Here is a 21758-nt window from a genome sequence, read left to right as displayed (position 1 = left end):
GATTAGAAGTACCCAGCAGTGGAAGGGAAGAGGCTGGGGAATGGGGAGGCAAATGAAGAAAACCAGCCCCTTTGCTGGGCAGTTGAGCACGGTGCTGGGACACCAGTATGGTGCTTCAGCCCTGGAGCTGTTGCATTTTGCAAGGAGCCAGTTCTGCCTGAAAACAGGAGCCAGCACAGTTTGTGTTGAACAGATGAACCCTGCTCTGGGCCAGTCCTGCAGGTGTGCATGGCCTGGGGTCACCTGAGTGAAACAGAGACACCTCCCACGGTGAGGCTGGATCTGTGCCCAGCGCATGGACAGGCAACCAGTGCCCCTCCTGTGGCCCTGCCTTGTCCCCTTGTTGCTCCTGCACGTGGTGTGCCCTCGGCACATGCATGTTCTCACACACTCGTGTGTTCTCACACACTCATGTGGGCTCACATACTTGTGTGCTCACACACACACACACACACACACACACACACACGCCACTTGTGCTCTTTGACGAGAAGAGTGGGTGTTAGTGACCGTTTGGCTAATTGGATAAATATTTTTACAATATTACTTAACATTTTGTACTTTACTTATCTGAACCAGCTGACAAATAAAATATATCTTCCAAGGAAATCCTATGGAATGATTCAAGGCTGCCCTAGAGCAAAGTCCAGACTCCCACAGAGAAAACAAACCCAGGGCTGCAGCAGATCCTGAGGGACAGCCAGAGATGGTGACGGTCACAGAACAGCTCTTGCTGACTCTGCAGCACATCAGATGTGCCTTCTCTTCTAAAATGGAGCGGTGAAAAGACTAAGGACAAAGATGACTCTCTTAGGTCAGGGGCTGTTAGGGGCATCATATATTATAATCAATTTATAAACTGACAAAAAAAAATCATTTTTCTTCTCAACATTCCTACTGGAAACTCATGCTCCTCTGACTGTTAATACTTTTCCTAATTTCTTCCCCACCAAAAAAATTTACTTTATGCTCATCTGATTTTATGACACAATGTTTTTCACTGTGTATAGCTCCTTGCTACAGATCTCTATTATGTATTTACAGATTAGTCCTTATTATTTTCAGTAAAAAAATTACAATCTCTGCTTTGCTTTTGCAAAATGGGCTTTACATTTACATGTCCTTTTAATTTTTTTTAACTCACACCACTCACAACTCACAACAAAAGAAAATAAACTTTCCCTATGCTAAAAGGGAGAGCAAAGACACGTTTTGATTGTTTTGGGAAGTAAAAGACTCTCTAAAGATTCTTATTTTTTCCAGTTAAAATGCCTCTGCAATTACTAATATAAACTTCTTTCTAGAGTTCCAAGTAGTTAGATTTGTAATATGACTTGTGTGTGCAGCCAAGATTGTATTGTCAAAAAAAACCACCCAGCCCGAGCCCACTTTGTCTGTGGTGTTAATGTTTTTCTCAGATGCAGTTGTCCCACCTTTGAGGTCCATTGATTGTCTGCTGCACTGGTCGGCAGACCTGGACTAGATTTCTAAGGTCCTACATGCAGCACACTACAAGAGAGACAGAGGCTAAAAAACCTACTGAAAGAGTGGCGGAAGGATCCCTCATCTGTATGTATTCAGGTCACAAGAACCACTAGAAAAATGTTCCCTACCTGTCTGCTCTGAGGCAGAGCTGAATTGTCAAATGGAGATATTGTCAGGAACCAGGGGCCACAGTGCCTAACTGTGCCAGGCTCAGTGACAGCTGAGAAAGAGTATTTGGAGGTCTGCTAGAAAAAAAGAGGGATCTTGGACAGGCTCTCCCTTCCTCTCCCCTTTCCCTCTGTTTGTTGCCTCACAAAGAAGTGACCTTTTAAAATCTCTTATCTAGAAGCTTCAGTTTAAAGAGCTGCTGACGCCTCTTGGAAAACACTGAAAAGCTCTTCTGAAACAGGGAGCTGCTGCTCCGTGTCCTGGGTCCTTTTCTTCCCCTCTTCCTTTCATTGCTGGCTGCATTTACATTAGAAAAGGCTGTTCCTCTGCAGCTTCCCCGAAGTCACAGCCTGATTTACAGCAGTAGTGAATTGCTTGCAGTGGCAGCCCAACCTCTCACAGCACCTTCTGAGAGGGTGGGAAGTGACCAGGGGAGATGGCCCTTGGCAGGACACACTTTGCAACTCAGGACAGCAGAGCTGAGTGGGTTTTATGCTCTTGATGCTGTCAACATCAAGGCAAAGTTTGAGAGATGACTGTGCCTTGCCAAGGCTCTTCTGGTGTCACCTGTAAATCTGAAGTTCCCCAGCAGCTCGAGACTGAACTCAAAGAACTCTGAAGCTGAGTAACTCTGGACCTTTGGCCAAGGTCAGACTTCTGTGGCTTTCCAGTCTGACAAAACAAATTGTCTGAGACAGCCTTTATCCCACCAGTCTGAAGGGAAGGGTTATGTGCCTAGGAGGGAGAAATATTTTTCCAGTTATTTAATACATTTTAGGGCCACAGGAAATCAGTGCCCCTCCTTGTCTCACCAGGCTTGTTGCAAAAACCAGCCTGCCTGAATGACTGATGGAATCACAATGGATATCCCAGGCTGTTTCATTCCTACTGATACCCAGTTGTTGTTGACGTGCAAATAAAGGCCAACCACAGGCGGGCTTGTACAAGCAAGACTGCAGACCCAAAAAAAAGCAAGATAACTGTTCTGTTTTGGGCATTTTTGAGATCTCATTTGGAGCACCATATCCCATCTGGGCATCTTCAGTGCACCAAGAGTACAGCCTGAGGCACGTTCAGTGGACGTGGTGTACCCATCCTTTCATTCTCCTGGCAATGTTTGAAGCTCCTGGGGTAACCATGGAGCAGCATGACACATTTCATCCCAGCCTTATCCTTTTCTTCTTCTCCTTCTTAATCACAGAGCCCATCTGCTTAAAAAGCATGGACCAGATAAAGCCAGGAGAAGTGCCAGGACAAGGCACTCAGAGAAGGAGACTGAGAGCCTGCTGTTGGAAGGTTACTGCTGCTGCCGCCGTGGCTGGCAGTGCCACAGCTCTCTGCCTGGGGATCCTGCTGGGTGAGTGTGCAGCTGGGTACATTCTCTCAGTTTATCAGCTCCAAAAGAGAAGTGGTCTGCACTACTCATAGCAAAAATCCTCCTGCTGAAGCCAAAATGTGGTCAGGTTCCTGCATGTGCACACACGGGCAAGGGCTGTAGTCAACTCATGTTCTCAATATGTGACTTTGGAGCACTTCATCTTCAGTGTCTCATGACATGTTTGCTCTATTCCTGTCCTGCTTGACCAACCCGATCTCCTTCTGTGACAAGGTGACCCACACAGTGGATGAGGGAAAGGCTGTGGATATAGTGTACCCCAACTTCAGGAAAGCCTTTGGCACCATTTCCCACACATTCTTCTAGAGAAACTGGCTGCTCGTGGTGAATGGAGTTACATCCAGCTGGGGGCTGGTGACCAGTGGTGTTCCCCAGAGCCACTCTGGGGCCAGCCCAATAATTCATTAATATCAATGATCTTGACAAGGGGATCGAGGGCACCCTCAGTCAGTTCACAGATGACACCGAGCTGGATGGGAGTGTTCATTTGCTGGAGGGCAGGAAGGCTCCAGAGAGGCAACTGGACAGGCTGGATCGATGGGCCAAGGCCAGTGATGTGAGGGTCAAAAAGGCAAAGTGCCAGTCCTGCCAGAAAACTGCCTGGTTGAGAAGTGGCTGGCTGACAGCGGCTAAATATGAGCCCAGGTGTGACCTGGCTTGTACCAGCAATGGTGTGGCCAGCAGGACCAGGGCAGTGACTGTCCCCATGTGCTGGGCACTGCTGACACCTCACCTCAAATCCTGGGTTCAGTTTTTGGTCCCTCATGACAAGAAATACATTGAGGGGCTGTAGTGTGTCCAGAGGAGAGAACAGAGTTTGTTCCAAAGGAAAGCTGCCTCTGACAGACACTGTCCCTCTCTGGCAGCCTGCCACCCCATGGGAGAGACCAGCTTTGAGCACACAGTGGAGCTGCAAGGAATCATATTCAACAGCAGCTTAAAGGTGGAGAACTCAGACTACTACAGGGTGCTGACACCTGCTCTTGAGAGGCTGGTGAGTTGATCTGGGCTTTCCAAGAAAATACTTGGGAAATACTGTGGTGGTTCACGAGGGCCCGGCTTGCCCGTCCTCATTCAGCAGAATCTGAATGCCAAGGGCAGGAGGGAAACTGGGACTTCTTAAACATCAGCAGGGTACACTGTGGGACTGAGCCACACTTTGAAAGGCCCCACTGGGGCCCTGAGAGGCATTTGTGGTGTGGGAAATGTGTGCTCATGCCTGCTCCTGGCTAAAGAGGTAGGAAGGCATCAAAAAGGGATGTACTGAGCCAGGGTGGGAAAAGGGTTAGACATGAGCAGGACACAGCTGCTTCTGCTGCTTGCAGAGGCAAGAGAAGATGCTTCAACAGCTCCAGCTCCCTGCAAAATCCCAGGCATAATCTAGTCCCACCTCCCTGGGGTCTTCTGTGCAGGAAGTGTCTGACCATCACTCTTTGCTTTGCAGTTTCTGTCCAGTCTCCAGGACTCCCAGCTGGACTGGAGTTGCACAGGTTGCAATATCCTGGGCTATAGGTGAGTGCAGGCAGCTGTCCCTGCAGGCTCTGCAGCTCATGTTTCAGGGCATTCTGACAAGCCTTACCAAGAAGGTGAGCTCACACCTGTGCTGTACTTCAAAACTAGTACAAAGAGAAACTGGTTTTTGATCAAGGCTGGATTTTCTTCTGGGATTGCAGTAGTGTTCTAGATTCTTTCATCTGGAAATGCAGTCAGAAAGGCAGAGGGAAACGGCTTCTTCGACCACAGCTTTGGGCCAAAGGAAAAAAAACCTGCAAATAAGTATTTCAACCCAGAGAACATCTCCAGAAAAACCTTAAATTATTAAGAGTCAGTTTGGTTTCCCTTCAGTTCCCTGCAGGCAGCGAGCACAGGAGCCTGTACTGATCGTGGAGCCAACGTCCTCATTAATTTTGTCTCCCAGCAGGAATGGAAACTCCAGCGTGATCGTCCATTTCCGCCTCTTCTTCGCCCCCCAGGATTCCCAGCCCCTGAGCTCTGCCTTGGAGGAGGAGGCTCTCAGGCACGGGCTGGCAGCTGCCCTGCCCAGGCAGGGGCTGTCCCTGGCTGCCTACGGGACCATCTCCTCAGCTTCTCTGACAGGTACTGCTCTCCCCCCACTGCAGGGCAGGCAGGGCAGGGTGCCCTGTGCTGGGGCTGCTGCCACCCAGGGTCACACAGCAAAGCCACCATCTGTGTCTCTGAGAGCCAAACTGTTGCAGGGCTTCAGCTCTGGATATCCATGCCCAGCAGCAGTGCTGGAAATGGGGAACCCAGCAGAACAATGAAATCTCTGCCTGGCTCCCAGCTCCACTATACAGCAGCAGAGACCAGCCTAGATCTTGCCTGCTGTTCAACAAACATTTGTGGGGTACCCAGATACCTCTCCAGCACTAATGCTGTCCTGCTGCTCTGCCCTGCAAGAGCAGCTTGAGGGGCTCACAGCAACTACAGAGTGTAAAGTATAAACTGCAGTTTCTTTGGCTTTTCTTGCAGCACCTAGAACCAGCCTAAGGCACAGGGGATCAAGCTCTAGGAGGCTAATTGCTGAGTTGTCTGTACCTGCAAGTGCACAGCAGTCCTTAGGCAGTCCTCAGAGTTGCAGCAATAATTGTGGCTTAGGTAGATATTTCTCATGTTTGAATTACTCTCTGAAACCACCTGACAAGAAATTCTCCTTTCCTTCAGTGACTGTGGCTGTAGGACTCAGGTCCAGCAGATTTAAAAAAACATGTGCCTGGGAAACATGAAGGTGTGGGCTCCTCTGCAGCTCCCTCTGCCCCCTCTGCCACATGGGCAGGATCCCTGGATCCTGGGGAGCCTCGTGCAGCCCAGATGGGGGTGCACAGACTCCCCTTGGCTTTAGGCAACAGTCCTGCATAGGTTCAGACCTGGAATCTGCTCCTAGGAGGTGGCTCACTGCTTTTGGGAATTCATCCCCCAAAGCCCACAGAGGTGGCTGCTCCTCCCCTGTTCCGTGGCTGAGCAGAGTTCCCCAGCAGGGACCCAGGCCAGGAGTTCACACTGGCCATGGGGCAGGGGAAGGCAGGAGGAGATGATGCAGCAAAGCCTGGGAACAGCAAAGTCTGGGAACAGCACAGTCCCCAGAGCTCACTGGGCTGCCCTTTTTGATCCTGATTCCTTCTGCTTTGTCACAGGTCCCAGCAAGGTTTCTCCCCACAGATCTGGACTGAAATCAGGTAAGAGCTAGGCAGGAAGAGCAACCTGCACTCTGCAGCCTCCTCCTCCTCACCAGCAGCATGGATGCAGAGATCTTGTTCATACCCTGGTGGCCCAGGGCCCTGCAAGCTCAGCCAGAGCTGCAGCTCTGCTCCCAGCACCATCCTGGAGGGACTGTGGCCCTGCCAGGGAGCAGAGTGACAAGGACACTGCCCCATGGTGGCTGCCCCTGGGGAAGCCAGGGCAGAGTTGCTGGGTGGGCTGCAGAGGACACGAATGACTCCAGCCTTGCCCTGGAGACACTGTCACTTGCCACAAACCCAGACTGTGACAGGCAGACGGGGTGTGCTGATGCCTCTGGGGGAAGGGGCTGTGGGGAGTCTATCACAGCTGGCCACAATGCTGCTGCACACTGTGACAGGTGTAACACCACTGGCTTCCAGGCACTGAAGGGAGTCAAGGACACAGCATGACTTTTCAAGCCAATAGTAAATGCCTATGCTGTGAGGATGAGGGGAGTTGGTCCCACCACCAACTGTGATAAGGCTCACCTTCCTGGTGGCCTGGCATGATGGACAAGAGCCACATGATGGATAACACCCACGAGCTGCTGGGAGCATATCATGAGGCAGTGGCTGAGATTGTCAAACTAGTCCAGATGCTTCTCCCCAGAATTTCAGGGAGGATGCTGTGATGGGCCAGTGCTTTGCAGTGCTCTTTCCAAGCCTACCCTGTGACATCCCAGGCACTCTCCTGTTGTTTGAGCATGTGCTGGGAGCACACATGAAGCTGAAGCAGCTTCTCCCACTTGCCCCTAAGTCCATGTTGCTGGGACACAGCATCAGGATCCTGATGCACTGGCTCTCTCATCACTTCCAGACTGTGGGAGCCGCCCTGCCATGCAGACTGCCAGCAGGATAGTTGGAGGTTCAGAGGCGTCCAGAGGGGAGTTCCCATGGCAAGTCAGCCTGCGAGAGAACAACGAGCACTTTTGTGGTGCTGCAATCCTCACAGAGAAGTGGCTGGTGTCTGCTGCTCACTGCTTTACTGAGTAAGTTCTACTCATGCCATCTTCCCCCCTCCATCTCCTTTCCAAAAGCTGCCATCTCTGCACCACACTGCCCCGTCATGCCTGGTTTCCCTCACGGGGACTGTGGGGAGTTTCCATCACTCTCAGCGTGGATGGCAGGATGCAGCTTGGGTTTGCAGGACAGTGCTGTGGCTGGAGGCTCACACAGTCCCTGCTGTCTCTCCTCCAGGTTTCAGGACCCAACCATGTGGGCAGCTTACACAGGGACCACCTCCCTCAGAGGCTCCGACAGCAGCGCAGTGAAAATGGACATTGCCCAGATCATCCCACACCCCTCCTACAACGCCGACACCGCTGACTACGATGTAGCTGTGCTGGAGCTGAAGAGACCTGTGACCTTCACCAAGTACATCCAGCCCGTGTGCCTGCCAGACGCAGGCCATCACTTCCCAACCAGCCAGAAGTGCCTTATCTCTGGCTGGGGCTACCTCAAGGAGGATTTCTGTAAGCAGAGCGGGGCAGGGAGCAGAGGAGACGTGGTGGGGTGTGCATGGGGCAGGAGACCCCAGGGAAGGGAACTCAGGCCAGCTGGGCTGGCTGTGCCTGGGGCTGCTGGTCCCGTGCAGGGCTCCTGAGCTGAGCTCACAGTCGTGTCTTTCTCATTCAGTGGTGAAACCTGAGTTCCTGCAGAAAGCAACGGTGGAGCTGCTGGACCAGAACCTGTGCTCCAGCCTCTACAGCCACGTCCTCACAGACAGGATGATGTGTGCTGGCTACCTGGAGGGGAAGGTTGACTCTTGCCAGGTAAGCTTTGCCCAGGGAAGCTGGCACAGGACCTCACATGAGTCTTTTCCTCTCAGGATGCACCAGGGGACACTTCAAGGCTGTTCCTGTGGCTTGGCAGGGCTATTCAAACCCGCAGCCACCAGCTGAGCAAAACTGCACTGCTCTGGTGGCCGTGCCTCCTATTTCTGGACTAAATACAACACAAACACCAGAGAAGGGGCCAACAATTGAAGAATCAAGGATGGATGAGCAGCATGGCCCATCTGGTTATTCATTATTGATCTAGAGCAGTATCACCCCCAGAAGGCACAACCAGCTTCACAGACACCACATGTCCATCAGTGACACTCTCAGGGCCTCACAATAACAAAGAATTGACCAGGGAACCATAGGCCAAATCAAGAAAACCTGATGCAAAGATTAGCATGGTCACCTTGGGTTATGTATCAGGCAATGAACACCCATCATCTGGCTGTGGAGGGGCTGCTGGGCATAACCTTTAAGAACAACAATTTAACGAACGATTAAAGCAGTAGAAATGCTAAACCCAATATTTTATAGAGGATGTCCTTGTGCTCTTCTGGCATATCAATGGCACAAGGCTACTACTTAATAGAAGGACAGCATGCCCAGATGGAGGAGCAGCCAAAGGCCAGCACAGGAGATGCTCCAGTCATCACTAGGTTGGAGCAAATATGAAGTGAGCTGAGATACACAGGGACTGAGAGACCCCAGCTGGCAGAGGGATGCTGAAGGTGGCCAGGGAGAGCTCGGTGCATCCCCAGGGAGAGCTCACCATCTGGTTTCTCTTGCAGGGTGACTCTGGTGGGCCCTTGGTTTGCCAAGAACCATCTGGCAGGTTTTTCCTGGCGGGAATCGTGAGCTGGGGGATTGGATGTGCTGAAGCCAGGCGGCCTGGGGTTTACACACGTGTTACCAAACTCAGAGACTGGATCTTGGATGCTATTTCTGCCTTTCCCAACTCCACAGCCCATCCTGTCCCTCCAGTACACTCCAGTACCAACAGTAATGTGGTCAGTTCTGAAGAGCTCAACACCACCAGAGGAACCCCCACCACCTCCCCAGCCCCAGCTGCCAGCAGGCCAGTGACTGCAGTGAGACCACAAGGTATGAGCACCCATGGGGGGTGCACCTTGGCAGGAAGAGTGGCAGATGCAAGTCCAAATGCCAGTTTCCTTCTTCTGGTGAGCCGAGCTGACATTCTGTAGGGTGAGCCCCACAACCCTTGCCTAAGTACTAAGGCCAAGGCACGTGTGACACTGTCTGGCCATCCCAGCTCAGACCAGAGCAGCCTGGCAAGGTCACTCAGTACCTGTGCAGGTCCATGCAGTTCCTTTGCTTATACAACTGTGTCATCTTGCCTGAGTGACTCGGCTGCTCCAGCAGGTCCAGGACAGGGCACTAAGGCACAGCAGTGTCTGACAGCATTTAACCTATTGACCACTCACTTTTGTTTGCCACCTATGGATCTCCCCACAGCTCAAAGCTGGTGGCTGCACCTTCACAGCAGACAGGGACCTCCTCACTGCAGGGAAGGAGGGCAGGTGTCTGTAGGATGACCTGTCTGCTCCAAGAGCCCCCAGCAGCTCTGCAGGGAGATGTAGATGTAAGGTATTTTTCTCCATTTAGGATTAAGTTTTCATCTGTAATGGCAAGGCTAAGAGGCACTAATTACTAAGTGCCTAAGTGCCTAGAGGCACTAATTACTAAGAGGCACTGATTACTCTACCTTTGAGAAAGGCCCAGGGTTGGGGATTTGCCAAGAGCAAGATGCAGAACAGCAGTTAGTGTGAAAGCCCAGGTGTAGACACCATCAGGCCCTGCCATGATCAGCAGACAGGGCTTGGGTAGATCCGCACACCTCAGCCCTGACCTGTCCCAGCTCAGACTTACTGGTTAGAGAGAGCAAAAGTCTCTCCTTGCTTGTCTTCTGCCAGGAGTACTCACAAGTCGTGCTTTGACTTTGTTCAGAGTGTGGAGGACGACCTGGGTTCTCTAAACCCAGCAAGATTGTGGGAGGAACAGATGCTTCCAGAGGAGAGATCCCCTGGCAAGTCAGCCTGAGAGAGGACTCGAGGCATTTCTGTGGAGCCACCATCATTGGGGACCGCTGGCTGCTGTCGGCAGCTCACTGCTTCAACGAGTAAGAGCCTCCCCCCTGCCCTTCACCACAGGGCTGTGCTGCCAAAACCACAGCGTGGCACTGGAGCCAACAACAAGAACACATTCTGCACGGGAATTTTTGCTATAACTAGAGATGCACAGTAAAGGGGTTTTGTGGGGAGGTTGGAATGACGCAGAGAGGGGTTACCCCAGCTTGGGCAGGGAGCAAGGACAACACATCTGAGAGGGGTGGAAAAGGACAGATGCCACAAGAACTTCTTTAATAAATTTAACCTTAAAAGTTGTCATATACAAAATAGAGACACGTGATCAACTGCTAAAGGGAAAATGGTGTTCAGTCCTGCAGAGTTCTGTTCTGCAAGAGCCCAAGCCCAGATTTGTAAGTAGCCTTGATAAAGAAATGAGTAGCAAGAGGATAACGTTTGTCAAGAATAAATTCCTGAAGGCAGAAACGGGGGACTAACTATGAAGGATTTCAAGACAACCTCATGCATTGAACAGCTGGGCAATAAAGCAGTGAGTGAAATGTAAGGCAGACAAGTGTGAAATGAGGCACACAGCAAAAGCAGCAGTGCTGTCTGTTTGTGGACAAGGACGGGTCTCCATCAGCTATCCCCATCCATCTCCATCTGAATGTTGCCATCCAGAACAAGCGGTCAGAAATGTGCAGATATTGCCCTGAGAGCAGCAGTCCTGTGGGCAGGGCCGGTTAAAGAGCACAGGAATGCAGCAACAGTTGGAAAAACAAGGGAGATGACCGGGATGTTGGGGGTAATGCACAGCACACCAGCTCCCACACAGGGCTGGAGTAACACTGTGTGAAGGTGAACACAAAGCTACAGTTCTGTGTTCCAGAACACTCCTGAAATGATAAATTTCTGGAGGTAAGGAGAGGATTATTACTACATGTTTACTTGCTCTTCAGGAGATATCCAGCAGCTGCCACTGCTGGAAACAGTTCTTTGGGCCTGACTTAGCAGGGCAGCACTGCTGTGTGCTGATCATGTAAAACTGTCTGCAGTCATCTGTGTGTGAGCATGCATGTTTAGAATTATGTATTTGCAGGACAAATCCAGAAGAGATCGAAGCCTACATGGGAACAACATCACTAAATGGAACAGATGAGAATACAGTGAAAGTCAACGTAACAAGAGTGATCCCACATCCCCTCTTCAGCCCCATGATTCTGGACTTCGACGTGGCTGTACTCGAGCTGGCAAGACCTCTTGTCTTCAACAAATATATCCAGCCTGTGTGCCTCCCACTTGCTGTGCAGAAGTTCCCTGTTGGCAAGAAATGCCTCATTTCTGGGTGGGGAGACCTCCAGGAAGGGAACGGTAAGCAGTGGTGCTGATTTGCCCTGGAGCAATGACAGCCTGAGCAGCAAAGCCTGTGCCACTGTGACCCACAGTCCTGTGAGCACACAGGGCAGGAGAGGGACAGTCAGGAACTGACACAAACCCAAGAATAAAGAAGAATAAAGGCACACAGAGCATCACCTTAAACCACAGTTATTTAGGAGTCACCAGCAAACACAAAAATTGAGAGAGCAGCTTGGTGGGAACCAGGAGAAACCTGCTAGACTCCTCTCAGTAGCTCTACCATGCTAAGCAAGAGTCAGACACTGGCTCAGGGCCTGCTGCAGCTCTGGCAGGATGGTGTGTCAGCCACAGCAGACACACTCAGTCACAGAGATGTTCCAAGCAACTGGAAAAAGGAAAGATCCCACTGTAGGGAAAAGGCTTGAGTGGCACTTGTGCTACCAAAGAAGCCCAGCTGACCAGGAACCCACAAGCTGTCAGGGACACAGCTGGGTGCAGGACCCTTAGCACAGACAGAGAACTGCACCCTGGGGTGAGCCAGGAAGCTTCAGGGCTGCTGAGAAAATAGGTCATATAGGACTCAATTCTCATGTGGGCTTAGAGCCTGTTTTCCCAAAATTTGTGTTGTCAGTCTAAAATCAATGAGTTCCCCTTTCCTCTGCCCCACTCAGTAATCCTGTGTTTTTCATGTAGTTACCACGCCCGAAATCCTGCAGAAAGCCTCTGTGGGCATCATAGACCAGAACACCTGCAACTTCCTCTACAACTTCTCCCTCACTGACAGAATGATCTGTGCTGGCTTCCTGGAGGGGATGGTAGACTCATGCCAGGTAAGAGTATGGAATTTCTCTACTCTTTGGATTGTTCCAGAAAGCTGGGCTACCTCTGCCTTCAGCAGATCCTTGTGAAATATTTACTGAGCTGCTGTGGCCAAGCTGTGCAATTCACCTGAGCATGAAAAACCCAGCCCTGTACCTTGGAGCTTTAGAAAAGTATATAAAGCTCCACCAGGTTGAGAATGACTTAAACCAACATCCCACTGCTCTGTCTGGCCAGATGAATCCTGGATGAAGCAGGTCTCCTCCAGTGGCAGTGAGACAGTGGCAGTTGGTGGAGTGGTGCTGACAGGAGCTATGAACTCTCAGGACAAGTGCCACTCGTATCTGTGCAGCCACGCTGAGCCACTGACCCTTGGCTTCAGTGTCTGACATGCCCTGCACACACACTGCCTGACAGCAGACAGACCCAAGGCTGAAGAAAGAAGAGTTGGGGGTAGCTAAGTCCTCCTTGTGTGGCTGAGGGGCAACTCCATGTAGACCTGTCTAGGGGAGACTCTACTGAGCAGCTATTGCCTTGCTTCTTCTGCAGGGAGATTCAGGTGGGCCCTTGGCCTGTGAGGTGACCCCAGGAGTGTTTTACCTAGCTGGCATTGTGAGCTGGGGATTTGGTTGTGCCCAGGCTATGAAACCTGGTGTGTACTCCAGAATTACCAGAGTCACAGACTGGATCCTGGACACCATCTCACAGTTGCCCAGTCCTGGCACAGGCATCCCTTCCAGTTCAGCCATCACTAGAACTTCCAGCACAGCCATCCTCACCCAGCCCAGCACAACAGCTGCAAGTCTAACCAACAGAACCACCCTGGGAATGAAGATGAGCACAAATGTGAGTGAAAACTCTGAAGCTCTGAGAACAACTGCCAAGCCCACCCAAGCCCCAGGTAAAACTGATGGCAGATGTACTGACATGCTGGTAGGAGGCCTCCATCACAGAGAGTACTGAGTAGGGTTATTCCCTTCCAGTGGTGCCTTGTACCAGCTTCACCTTCGAGTGTTCCAGCAAGGTGTGTATTGGAAAAGAAAATCCTGAATGTGATGGTGTTGTGGACTGCAGCAACGGCTCCGACGAGCGCAACTGCGGTGAGTCCTGCTCTGCAGCCCCTGCTCTGCGTGACCCAGACTGCCCAGTGCAACCCACCACATTCACACTGGCTGTCTTGGGCCCCACACAGGACACTGGGGGCCTGGGCCACCCACTGTAGTCCAGGTCCTACTTGTTCTGCCAGAATCTAAACCAAGATAAAGCTGGATGAGCAGGGTCCAAATTTTCTGCCAGAAGATGTGGCCTCTTTTCCTCTGCTACAAATACTAGAAACCATTTCCAGCACATCAGCCTTCTGGCCAGACAGTCCGGTAGCACAAGGTGGCAAGACAACTCTGCACAACATGGCAACCCAGAAAATGTCTTGTCATCTCTGGGACTGCTCCTTGGTCTGCACATTCCTTGCTGTGTGATAGCTCAGCCAGTCCATCCAAATGTTCCTTCCTCACATACCACAGCCCTGGAAGGTGTGATCTGTGATAAGTTTCACAAACCATACCCTGTCTGCCAAGCCTTGCTTCAGCTGGGTGAATGGAATCCATCACATCCTACTGCCCTGTGCACGCCCCCCCAGAAGGCTGTCCCACGGCATGAGTGACGGCAGGCAGACACCCCTTTCATTTATGTTTATTTAAAACCATGGTGCTTCTTCCTCTGTCCCAGACTGTGGCCTAACAACTGCTCTGGCCTTCAGCAAGATCGTGGGTGGCAGCAGTGCAGCTCGAGGGGAGTGGCCCTGGCAAGTCAGTCTGTGGCTGCGGCGGAAGGAGCACAAGTGCGGGGCTGTCCTCATTGCTGAGCGGTGGCTGCTCTCTGCAGCTCACTGCTTTGACATGTAAGTCTGAGATGGGCTAGTGAAGCCAGCTGGCTCTTGGCCTCAGTCCCATCAGCCCCGCTCCCGGTCTAGCACCACGGCTGGGATGCTGTGCCCCACGAGAGGCTGGGATGCTGTGCCCCACGAGAGGCTGGGATGCTGTGCCCCACGAGAGGCTGGGATGCTGTGCCCCACGAGAGGCACACATTCCCTGTATCCCTGTAGGTGTGCCCCTACAGGGGAGTGTGAGGAGGAATGAGTGGAGCAAAGCCTGGGTATGCCCAGTGTGCTGGAGACAGGGGCTCTGGCCTCACAGGGTGTGGCTGAAGTGCATCCCAGCCCCACAAGAGGAGGAATGGCCCTCCTTGTGAGGCCGTGCTCCTAACAGCCAGGTTTGCTGTCTTTCTGCAGTTACAGTGACCCCAAAATGTGGGTGGCCTTTCTAGGAACACCCTTCCTGAGTGGCATCGATGGCAAAATGGAGAAAATATTCCGTATCTACAAGCACCCTTTCTACAACATCTACAGCCTGGACTATGATGTGGCACTGCTAGAGCTGAGCACACCTGTCAAGTTCAGCAACACCATCAGACCTATATGTCTCCCAGACAAGTCTCACATCTTCCATGAAGGGGCCAGATGCTTCATCACAGGCTGGGGCTCCACGAAGGAAGGAGGTACTGGTTGAGAGGGCCCCCTCTCATCCATGATGGTCACCCACCTTGCACACTTCAACACCTGCAGTTCTAAATGCCACCATCCCAAGCACTCCCCAGGCCAGACTGGACCCTGCAGGGAACACCAAGCTGGGCAAGGCCTGGTATCACTACCATCTCCTCCCCTGCCACCATGCACTGTACTCCATTTAGCCACACCTCTGCCCTCTTAGAGCCCTCCCAAGCTTTCTATGTGGCAGCCACTGAGCTCCCCATCCCCACAGCAGCTGCTCCAGCTCTGCTCCTGCAGTACAAGGACTCAATACCATTTGCAGCTGGTCAGCTGAGGAGCTGGACAAAGTATACACCCAGGGGATCTTTCTGTGCTTGCTCTGCTGGGGAGGAACCAGGCCTGACTGACTTTCCCAAAGCAGGTCTCTCCCTCTGGCCAGCAATTAAGGCTGCAGAGACCCCACTCCTACACATGCTTCTGCTTCTCACGTGCTCTGCATCCAGTTAACATGAATACTTGTCTCCTCAGGTCTCATGTCAAAGCATCTGCAAAAAGCAGCAGTGAACATAATTGGAGACCAGGCCTGCAAAAAGTTCTACCCTGTCCAGATCAGCAGCAGGATGGTGTGTGCTGGTTTCCCTCAGGGCACCGTCGACAGCTGTTCAGTGAGTGAGAGCAGCAAACATTGCGGCTGGGACAGAGCAAGTTCCTGCCAAGTCCCCAGGCTATATTCTCTCAGGAGGGCCCTGCCTCCCCTAGCTCAGCTGCCTGTCCATCCATCATGGCTGTTGCCTTTATCCATGTCCATCCTGCACACACCTTGTGTTGCTTTTCCCACCAACCCATGGCAGGTCATGGGGGTAATGCCAAGCAAAGGACTACGGGGATACCTTGAAGCCTATTCCATGTACCTCCAAACACCCTCTTCCATGTTCCAGAACCCCAACCTCACATTGTTCGTGCAGGTACATCACTGAGCAGTCCCCTAGCTTGGAACGGGCTCCTGGGGAAGTGGGGAGCAGGCCAGCAAATGCCCATGTCCCAGAGAGAAAGAACATTTCAAAGCTGGGGGAGCTGGGCTGCCGCTGGCTTGATACTACACCCTTTTCCTCTCTCTGCAGGGCGATGCAGGCGGGCCCCTGGCATGTAAAGAACCCTCAGGGAAGTGGTTTCTAGCAGGAATCACAAGCTGGGGCTATGGCTGTGCCAGGCCATACTTCCCTGGTGTCTACACCAAAGTCACAGCTGTCCAGGGCTGGATCGCACAGAACCTCAAGCTCTGAAACTGCATTTCACCACTCAGGGAAGGCAAGGAATGAGAGGAGTAACTGCCAGAGGAGGCACTAATCCCTCAGCTATTGTACGTTTCTCTGATGTTGCAAAGGGGTGAAGACAGCCTTGCGGGTATTAAGCAAATGCCAGCATTGTGTGACCCGCTTGTTGTGACACCAGGGCATTTGATAACTGCTTTGCATAGAAAGGTACAAATTCTAGACATTTTCTATAAATAAATGAGGCCTGTCTGAACTAAAGACCTGGCCAAACATCCTACGCATTAGAACATGACCTTTCTAGTTGGAGGGGTGCCCGAAACATCTGGCAGATATTCATGGAGTTTGGCTGATCTGTCGATGAGCTGTCATCCCAAAGCCAAGCCAAGAGACCAGGGAACTACATCCCAGCCCAGTTATGCCCTTGCAGAAGCCTCAGACCTCACTGCTTTGATGGAGCTGTTGTGCAGTGGCGCTTGGGAAGGGTGTGCTGCTGTTTTCACTCCGTGCCTGAGAGCTCAGTGACGACCTTCTGGCTCACCACTTGATCCCAAGAGGAGACAGGACTAAAATGCTTGAAATTCGGATTGCAGAGGCCCTGATCTGTCCTAGAGGATCAAGACAGGCTTCTCTACACCCTCCATACACCCCCACCCACCCAACCTCCCCCCAGCTCTTTTTACACTAGGGAACAGGTGATTAAACTGATTAAGGCATGGTCGCACACAGCACTGCTCTGGTTAAGCTAGGTGGGAAAAAGTCAAAGTGCTGACATAGGGTGTGAGGATACAACTCCTTCAGCAGGAAGGCAGGTCCCACCAGAAAGCATAAGACATGCAGACAACTTTGTTCATAAGAAAAAAACTGCTGCAGAGCTCATGTGCCAAGTCTTGGGCAGATTTAGACATCTCCCCAATAGATTCAGCCACCAAAACTGAACAGCTGCTTGTACCCCAAACCCCTTCCTCATTTTTGGTGCTTAAGCTCTGCATCTGGGCATAGCAAGAGGTTTCTTCTGTCTCAACCCAGCTGGCAGCGAGATCCACCACCTTCCCAGCTAGAGCACCAGCAAGGTGGGAGACCTGGCTTCCAGGCATGGCTGAGCTCCACATGGGTTCAGATCCACGGCTGCAACACTTGTGGGATGTTCCCATGAATGAAATGGGATGGGACTGCTGCACAGCCCATGCCACAAAATTCATACAGCTATAAATAAAAGTAAAAAGGCCCCTAAGCAAACACGGCTGAAAGCACTTTATTTCCAAATAGCCATTCTGACAATCTGGAAGGGAAACTCCAGTTTCAGTAAGTTCAAATACCCCATTATCGCCTCAGTTTACCTTGTGTGAGAACACTTTAATCCCTTTAATAGAAGCCACCACACTGGGAGATTAAATGCAGTCAGGTTCTACCACATGCCTTTGAATGTCCAAGCAGGTATGGAGACAACATCCTTCGTGTGTCTCCATGTCCCAGCAAACAGGGAAATCTTTTATAAAACGCAGATCTCTAAAAGAAGGGATTTTTAAAAAGCCTTTCAGGAGAGGTGTGTAAGCAGAGAACAGTACAGAGTTGAGCACCAAAGCAGACGCACGTTCTCTGTTGCAGATATGCTCCTCCCTCAAAAAAAAGATGCCTAGAAGGCAGGCTCCAAGATGGAACATCTGTGCCAGAGCCAAACCAGAAGTTAGAGAGTATCACAGCAACACAACACACTTTATTCTTTAAAGAAATGAACCCAAGCACTTTATTCTATAAAGAAATTAATCCAACCACTTCCCAACCCTGTCCTCTCCCCCAGCTGTGCTGGCACAACTATTTGCAAGGCTGTGCTGCAACCCCAATACTGCTTGAGCTGAGTCACAGCCTATGAGCCCAAAGTGAGCCCCACAGAGATAGAGATACAAGGGAAGAAAGAGCCAAGGTAGGTGGCATGTGGAGAATATTATAGCAGCTTTTCTTCTCATGAGACAGGACTGGGTAACTACCTGATGGCTGGGTCCGTGCTGGAATCCCGGGCAAAGCGACTGTGTTGCTGGCTTGGCTTGGCCCCTCTTTTCCACAGAAGGCTCCTTGCCTGTCGCAGCCCTTTCAGCAGGGATTTATCAAGTGCTATAATGCTTTGGCCAGTCTGGACGCTTGGGAAGGGCAAGAAGTAAATCAAGCAGCTCATGGTGGCTCTCAAGACTGGAAAAAAAATCACTCCCTCCTGGGGCTGGTGCTAATAAAAGCCAATGGATGCAAAAGGTTTAGCGAGGGTTTATTGCTCTGCCATGGCAGGGGCTGGGAAGGCAGCAGGATTCACCCCCAACCACCTGGACTGGCCTCTCGTCCCTTCCTCACATGGTCCCTCCTGGCCCGCAGGCCGGGACGCGCGTCACATGTTGGCTCTCTCCCGCTGCAGCCGAGAATTGTAGGCTCGGGAAACCGTGTTCCAGGAGTCCATGTACCGGTCCATGCACATGGCGATGCACTTCTGCGGGACACAAAGCCTCAGCGGCCGCCCCGAGCCGGGGGCCGCGGGTCCCCGGTCCTCCCGCCCGCCCTCACCTGCTCCGAGTTGTCCAGGGAGCCGCCGGGCTTCCCGATGCACTTCCGAAAGCACTTGTCCGTCATGCGCTGCGGAGAGAGCCCGTGAGCGGCACCGCGGCCCGGCGGCTCCGGCCGCGAGGGGAGCGCGACGGGGACGGGGAGCGGGACGGAGCCAGCCCCGCCCGCCTCCCTTCCTGACCTGCAAGAGCTCCTGCGCGTTGGCCACGGCGATCTGCACCTTCACCTGCTCCATGATGAGCCCCGGGTCCAGCTTCCCCCCGCCGCCGCCCCCGGAGCCGAAGTCGGAGCCGAAGCCGCTCTCCATGCTCTCAGACCCCGCGCTGCCGGCGAAATGGCGGCGTTCGGACTGCGGCTCCCGGCGAGCCCCGCGCCGGGCGGGGCCGAGCCGAGCGCTCCGGCAGCGCCTCAGCGGGGCCGCTCCGCGACGGCCCGGGCGGGCACCGCGTCCGCCAGCGCGGCTGTCACCGCCGATCGCGGCCCCCCGAGGGCTCTGAAGGGACTCCCCGGGGCGGGGAAAGGCCAGGCCGGGCCGGGCCGGGGGCAGACACAGCGTTCGAGGGTTCAGCGGGGTTCAGCGCAGCCCCGCGGAGGGGCAATGGGAATGCTCCCCTTCTCATGTCAGGATCAAGCCGGTTTAATGGAAAAACGCCTTCAGTGCAGGGGGTGGCGAGAAGGGGATGGTTACCCGCTCCAGCTCCTAATGTTCTTCCTGCTGCACTTATTGCTGCTGATCAGAGAGGACAGCACTTTCCACCAGCACTGCGTCCTGATAAGGAAAGCGCTCGTTTGCTTCTGGAATAGCCCGCGACCCCCGCCGGGGCACACAGCTGATCAGCCTTAGGAGCGGGGACAGCTCTTTGTGTCCTCTCTCTCTCCACACAGGAAGGGCCCCTGGGATGAATCATCTCATGGCCACATGGCCTCGAGGTTGGTTAAAAGAAAGAGGGAAACCAATAAAATGCAAAACATTTATTCGAGTGTGTTGTACAAAAAGTTTCCAGTCATAAAATGTATATTACAAATCATTGAAAAAGACAAGACATTTGGCATGCATATTCTAAAAAGAAAAAAAAAAAAAAACACTTTGAAATGATAAAGTCTAGATCATTATGTAGTTTAATTTTAAAGTTCCTAGTGAACAGTTTAATAATTTTGTCTTCTGTGTTTCAGTTCACAACCTTTTTCACCATTCCTTATTTTAAAAACTTGAACCTTCCAAAAATTTACCTGCAGCAGCTGACTGGAGGCGGTCACTGCACTGAGCAGTGCCCTCTAGCCAAATCAAAATTGTGCCCCAAAAATTTTAAAAATTAAAAAACAAAAATCACAATTCAAGTCACAAGGCATCAGTGCTATGAAAATAAAAGTTCAACTGCGTTTTGTGCCCAAATGGAAATCATTTTGGCTTAAACTTAAAATAGATTATTGCTTGTACTTTTAGTGTAATGATCTGGGTAGCTGAATACACAGTAACATCTGCCTTACCAACACAGACTCATCACTTCAGCAAAATCTGGAAGTTCAATAAACCACATTTTATTTTCCTGAACTCCAAGTCAAATCACTGCTTATGCTATTCTGAATGGAGGCTTTCAATATCGACCATCCTTATCATTCTAGACCTTAGCATTTCAAGAAAGGCATTATGTTTACAAATAATAATTGCATGTAAATATGGTCTTGTATAAAAAAAAACCAAACACCTTTAAATAATTTTAAACTGGTTTAAAGCTAAGCATATTGAAGGGCAAATCAAAATTCTGTTTCCCAGGCCATTTTAAATGAGAAAACAATTTCTCCAATATCATTTGTCCTGACATTCAGCTAAAACAGTGCTTTGAAAAATGCAATCACTATCTCACCTTCCGCTCACTGGTTCACAACAAGGCTTTGCTTCCTGCTCACACAGGGTTTGGACCCAACAGTGTCAATAAAATCCAGGATCAAATGTGGATATGCCTTTGTTTAGAGATAAGACTTTCAAAAGAAGATACAGAAAGAAGAGATAGAATGGCTTAACAGTGAAAATGGGAGAGAAGTGGCTACAAGAGATCTAGAACATATAGCATGCATGTTTTCCTGCACCATCAAAACCCTTCTGATGTGAAGAAAAGTAAGATTCTCCAGTGTCCTGGGGTATAGAGAAGATGTTTACATGTCTCTTCTAACCTCTGTTCAGGTTGCAGTTAGAGGGCTTTTATACAGTATGAGCATTAAAAACAAGAAAAAAGGGTGTATAAAACCCATTAAGATCCCTGAACTGAATGTGAGGTGTCCCGTTGCTCGAGGACAGACACCACACGCAGTGATCTCCTTTCACAGTACAGTCTGCTTCCCACCACAGCACAATTCCCACACTGCTGCCAGCTGCACACACGCTCGGCTGGCTTTTACATCACAGGCATGGGAAGCAGATGTTTATTTTCTTCATGAGGCTTTTGGTTCCTGCTACAAACACAGACTATGCAGCCAACTCCCATCTAATGGCAACACGGAGCTGAAGACAAGTGAGCAACGAGTCAGTGCAAACGATGGGTTCTGTCAGAGCCAAGGAACAAGGGAAACACAGGAACTAGAGCTGTGGGGCAACAAAGGAATCCCAGGAGATACAGATGTGCAGCTACAAGGGAATCCCAGCCATTCTGCTCCCTGGAATAAGTCACTACAACCCAACAGTTAAAGGAACAAATGTGGAAGCAAGGGAGAAAAAAGAGGCATCAAATGCCAGGGGCTCACTCCACAGGACACCACATTCCTGACAGGTCTGCAGATGGATAGACTTGTTCTAAAAAGCATTTTCATGTGGTATGAGCTTAGGAGGGGGAAGGATGCATTTTCCATATTTTATATCATATTCTGTTATGATCTACACATAGGAAAAACTTTTTCTATTTCATCCAGAATAAAGTTATTTTTTTGGAATAAGAACATCCATACGGGTAGTTATGCTCAAGTAACTACTCTGATAAAAGTTACACTGGTTTGTTTCCCTCTTCAGAGACACCTTAAAATAATTTTTCTCATTTTAAAATCTATTTCTCCTTCAAGCTCTACACCAGGTATC

At 51.1% G+C, this 21758-nt stretch overlaps 2 protein-coding genes across 3 annotated transcripts; one reads left to right on the top strand and one right to left on the bottom strand.

Moving 5' to 3' along the window:
- Positions 1–2860: 2860 nt before the first annotated feature.
- Positions 2861–17360, top strand: TMPRSS9 (transmembrane serine protease 9). The gene is made up of 18 exons (XM_027899575.1): positions 2861–3010; positions 3916–4043; positions 4494–4561; positions 4971–5146; positions 6202–6243; positions 7103–7274; positions 7483–7757; positions 7921–8057; positions 8855–9167; positions 10032–10203; positions 11250–11521; positions 12200–12336; positions 12875–13226; positions 13309–13425; positions 14051–14222; positions 14613–14878; positions 15399–15535; positions 15992–17360. The coding sequence occupies exons 1-18, from the start codon at positions 2875–2877 to the stop codon at positions 16151–16153; spliced, it is 3234 nt and encodes a 1077-aa protein (XP_027755376.1). The 5' UTR covers positions 2861–2874; the 3' UTR covers positions 16154–17360.
- A 478-nt stretch (positions 17361–17838) lies between these two features.
- TIMM13 (translocase of inner mitochondrial membrane 13) lies at positions 17839–19020 on the bottom strand. 2 transcript variants are annotated; one of them, XR_003573003.1, is made up of 4 exons: positions 18873–19020; positions 18692–18760; positions 18457–18617; positions 17839–18328 (listed from the first exon to the last, which is right to left on the bottom strand). XR_003573003.1 is itself a non-coding variant. In XM_027899590.1 (3 exons), the coding sequence occupies exons 1-3, from the start codon at positions 18996–18998 to the stop codon at positions 18519–18521; spliced, it is 294 nt and encodes a 97-aa protein (XP_027755391.1). In that variant the 5' UTR covers positions 18999–19020; the 3' UTR covers positions 17839–18518. The 2 variants fall into 2 exon arrangements, 1 of the variants encoding a protein (XP_027755391.1); XM_027899590.1 differs by having other exon boundaries at positions 17839–18617.
- Positions 19021–21758: the final 2738 nt, after the last annotated feature.

This window comes from Empidonax traillii, unplaced genomic scaffold (assembly GCF_003031625.1).
Source record: "Empidonax traillii isolate 1590-97213 ecotype Southwest subspecies unplaced genomic scaffold, ASM303162v1 scaffold677:size394641, whole genome shotgun sequence".
Classification (NCBI taxonomy): Eukaryota; Metazoa; Chordata; class Aves; order Passeriformes; family Tyrannidae; genus Empidonax; species Empidonax traillii.
This window is presented reverse-complemented; position numbering and strand designations above follow the sequence as displayed.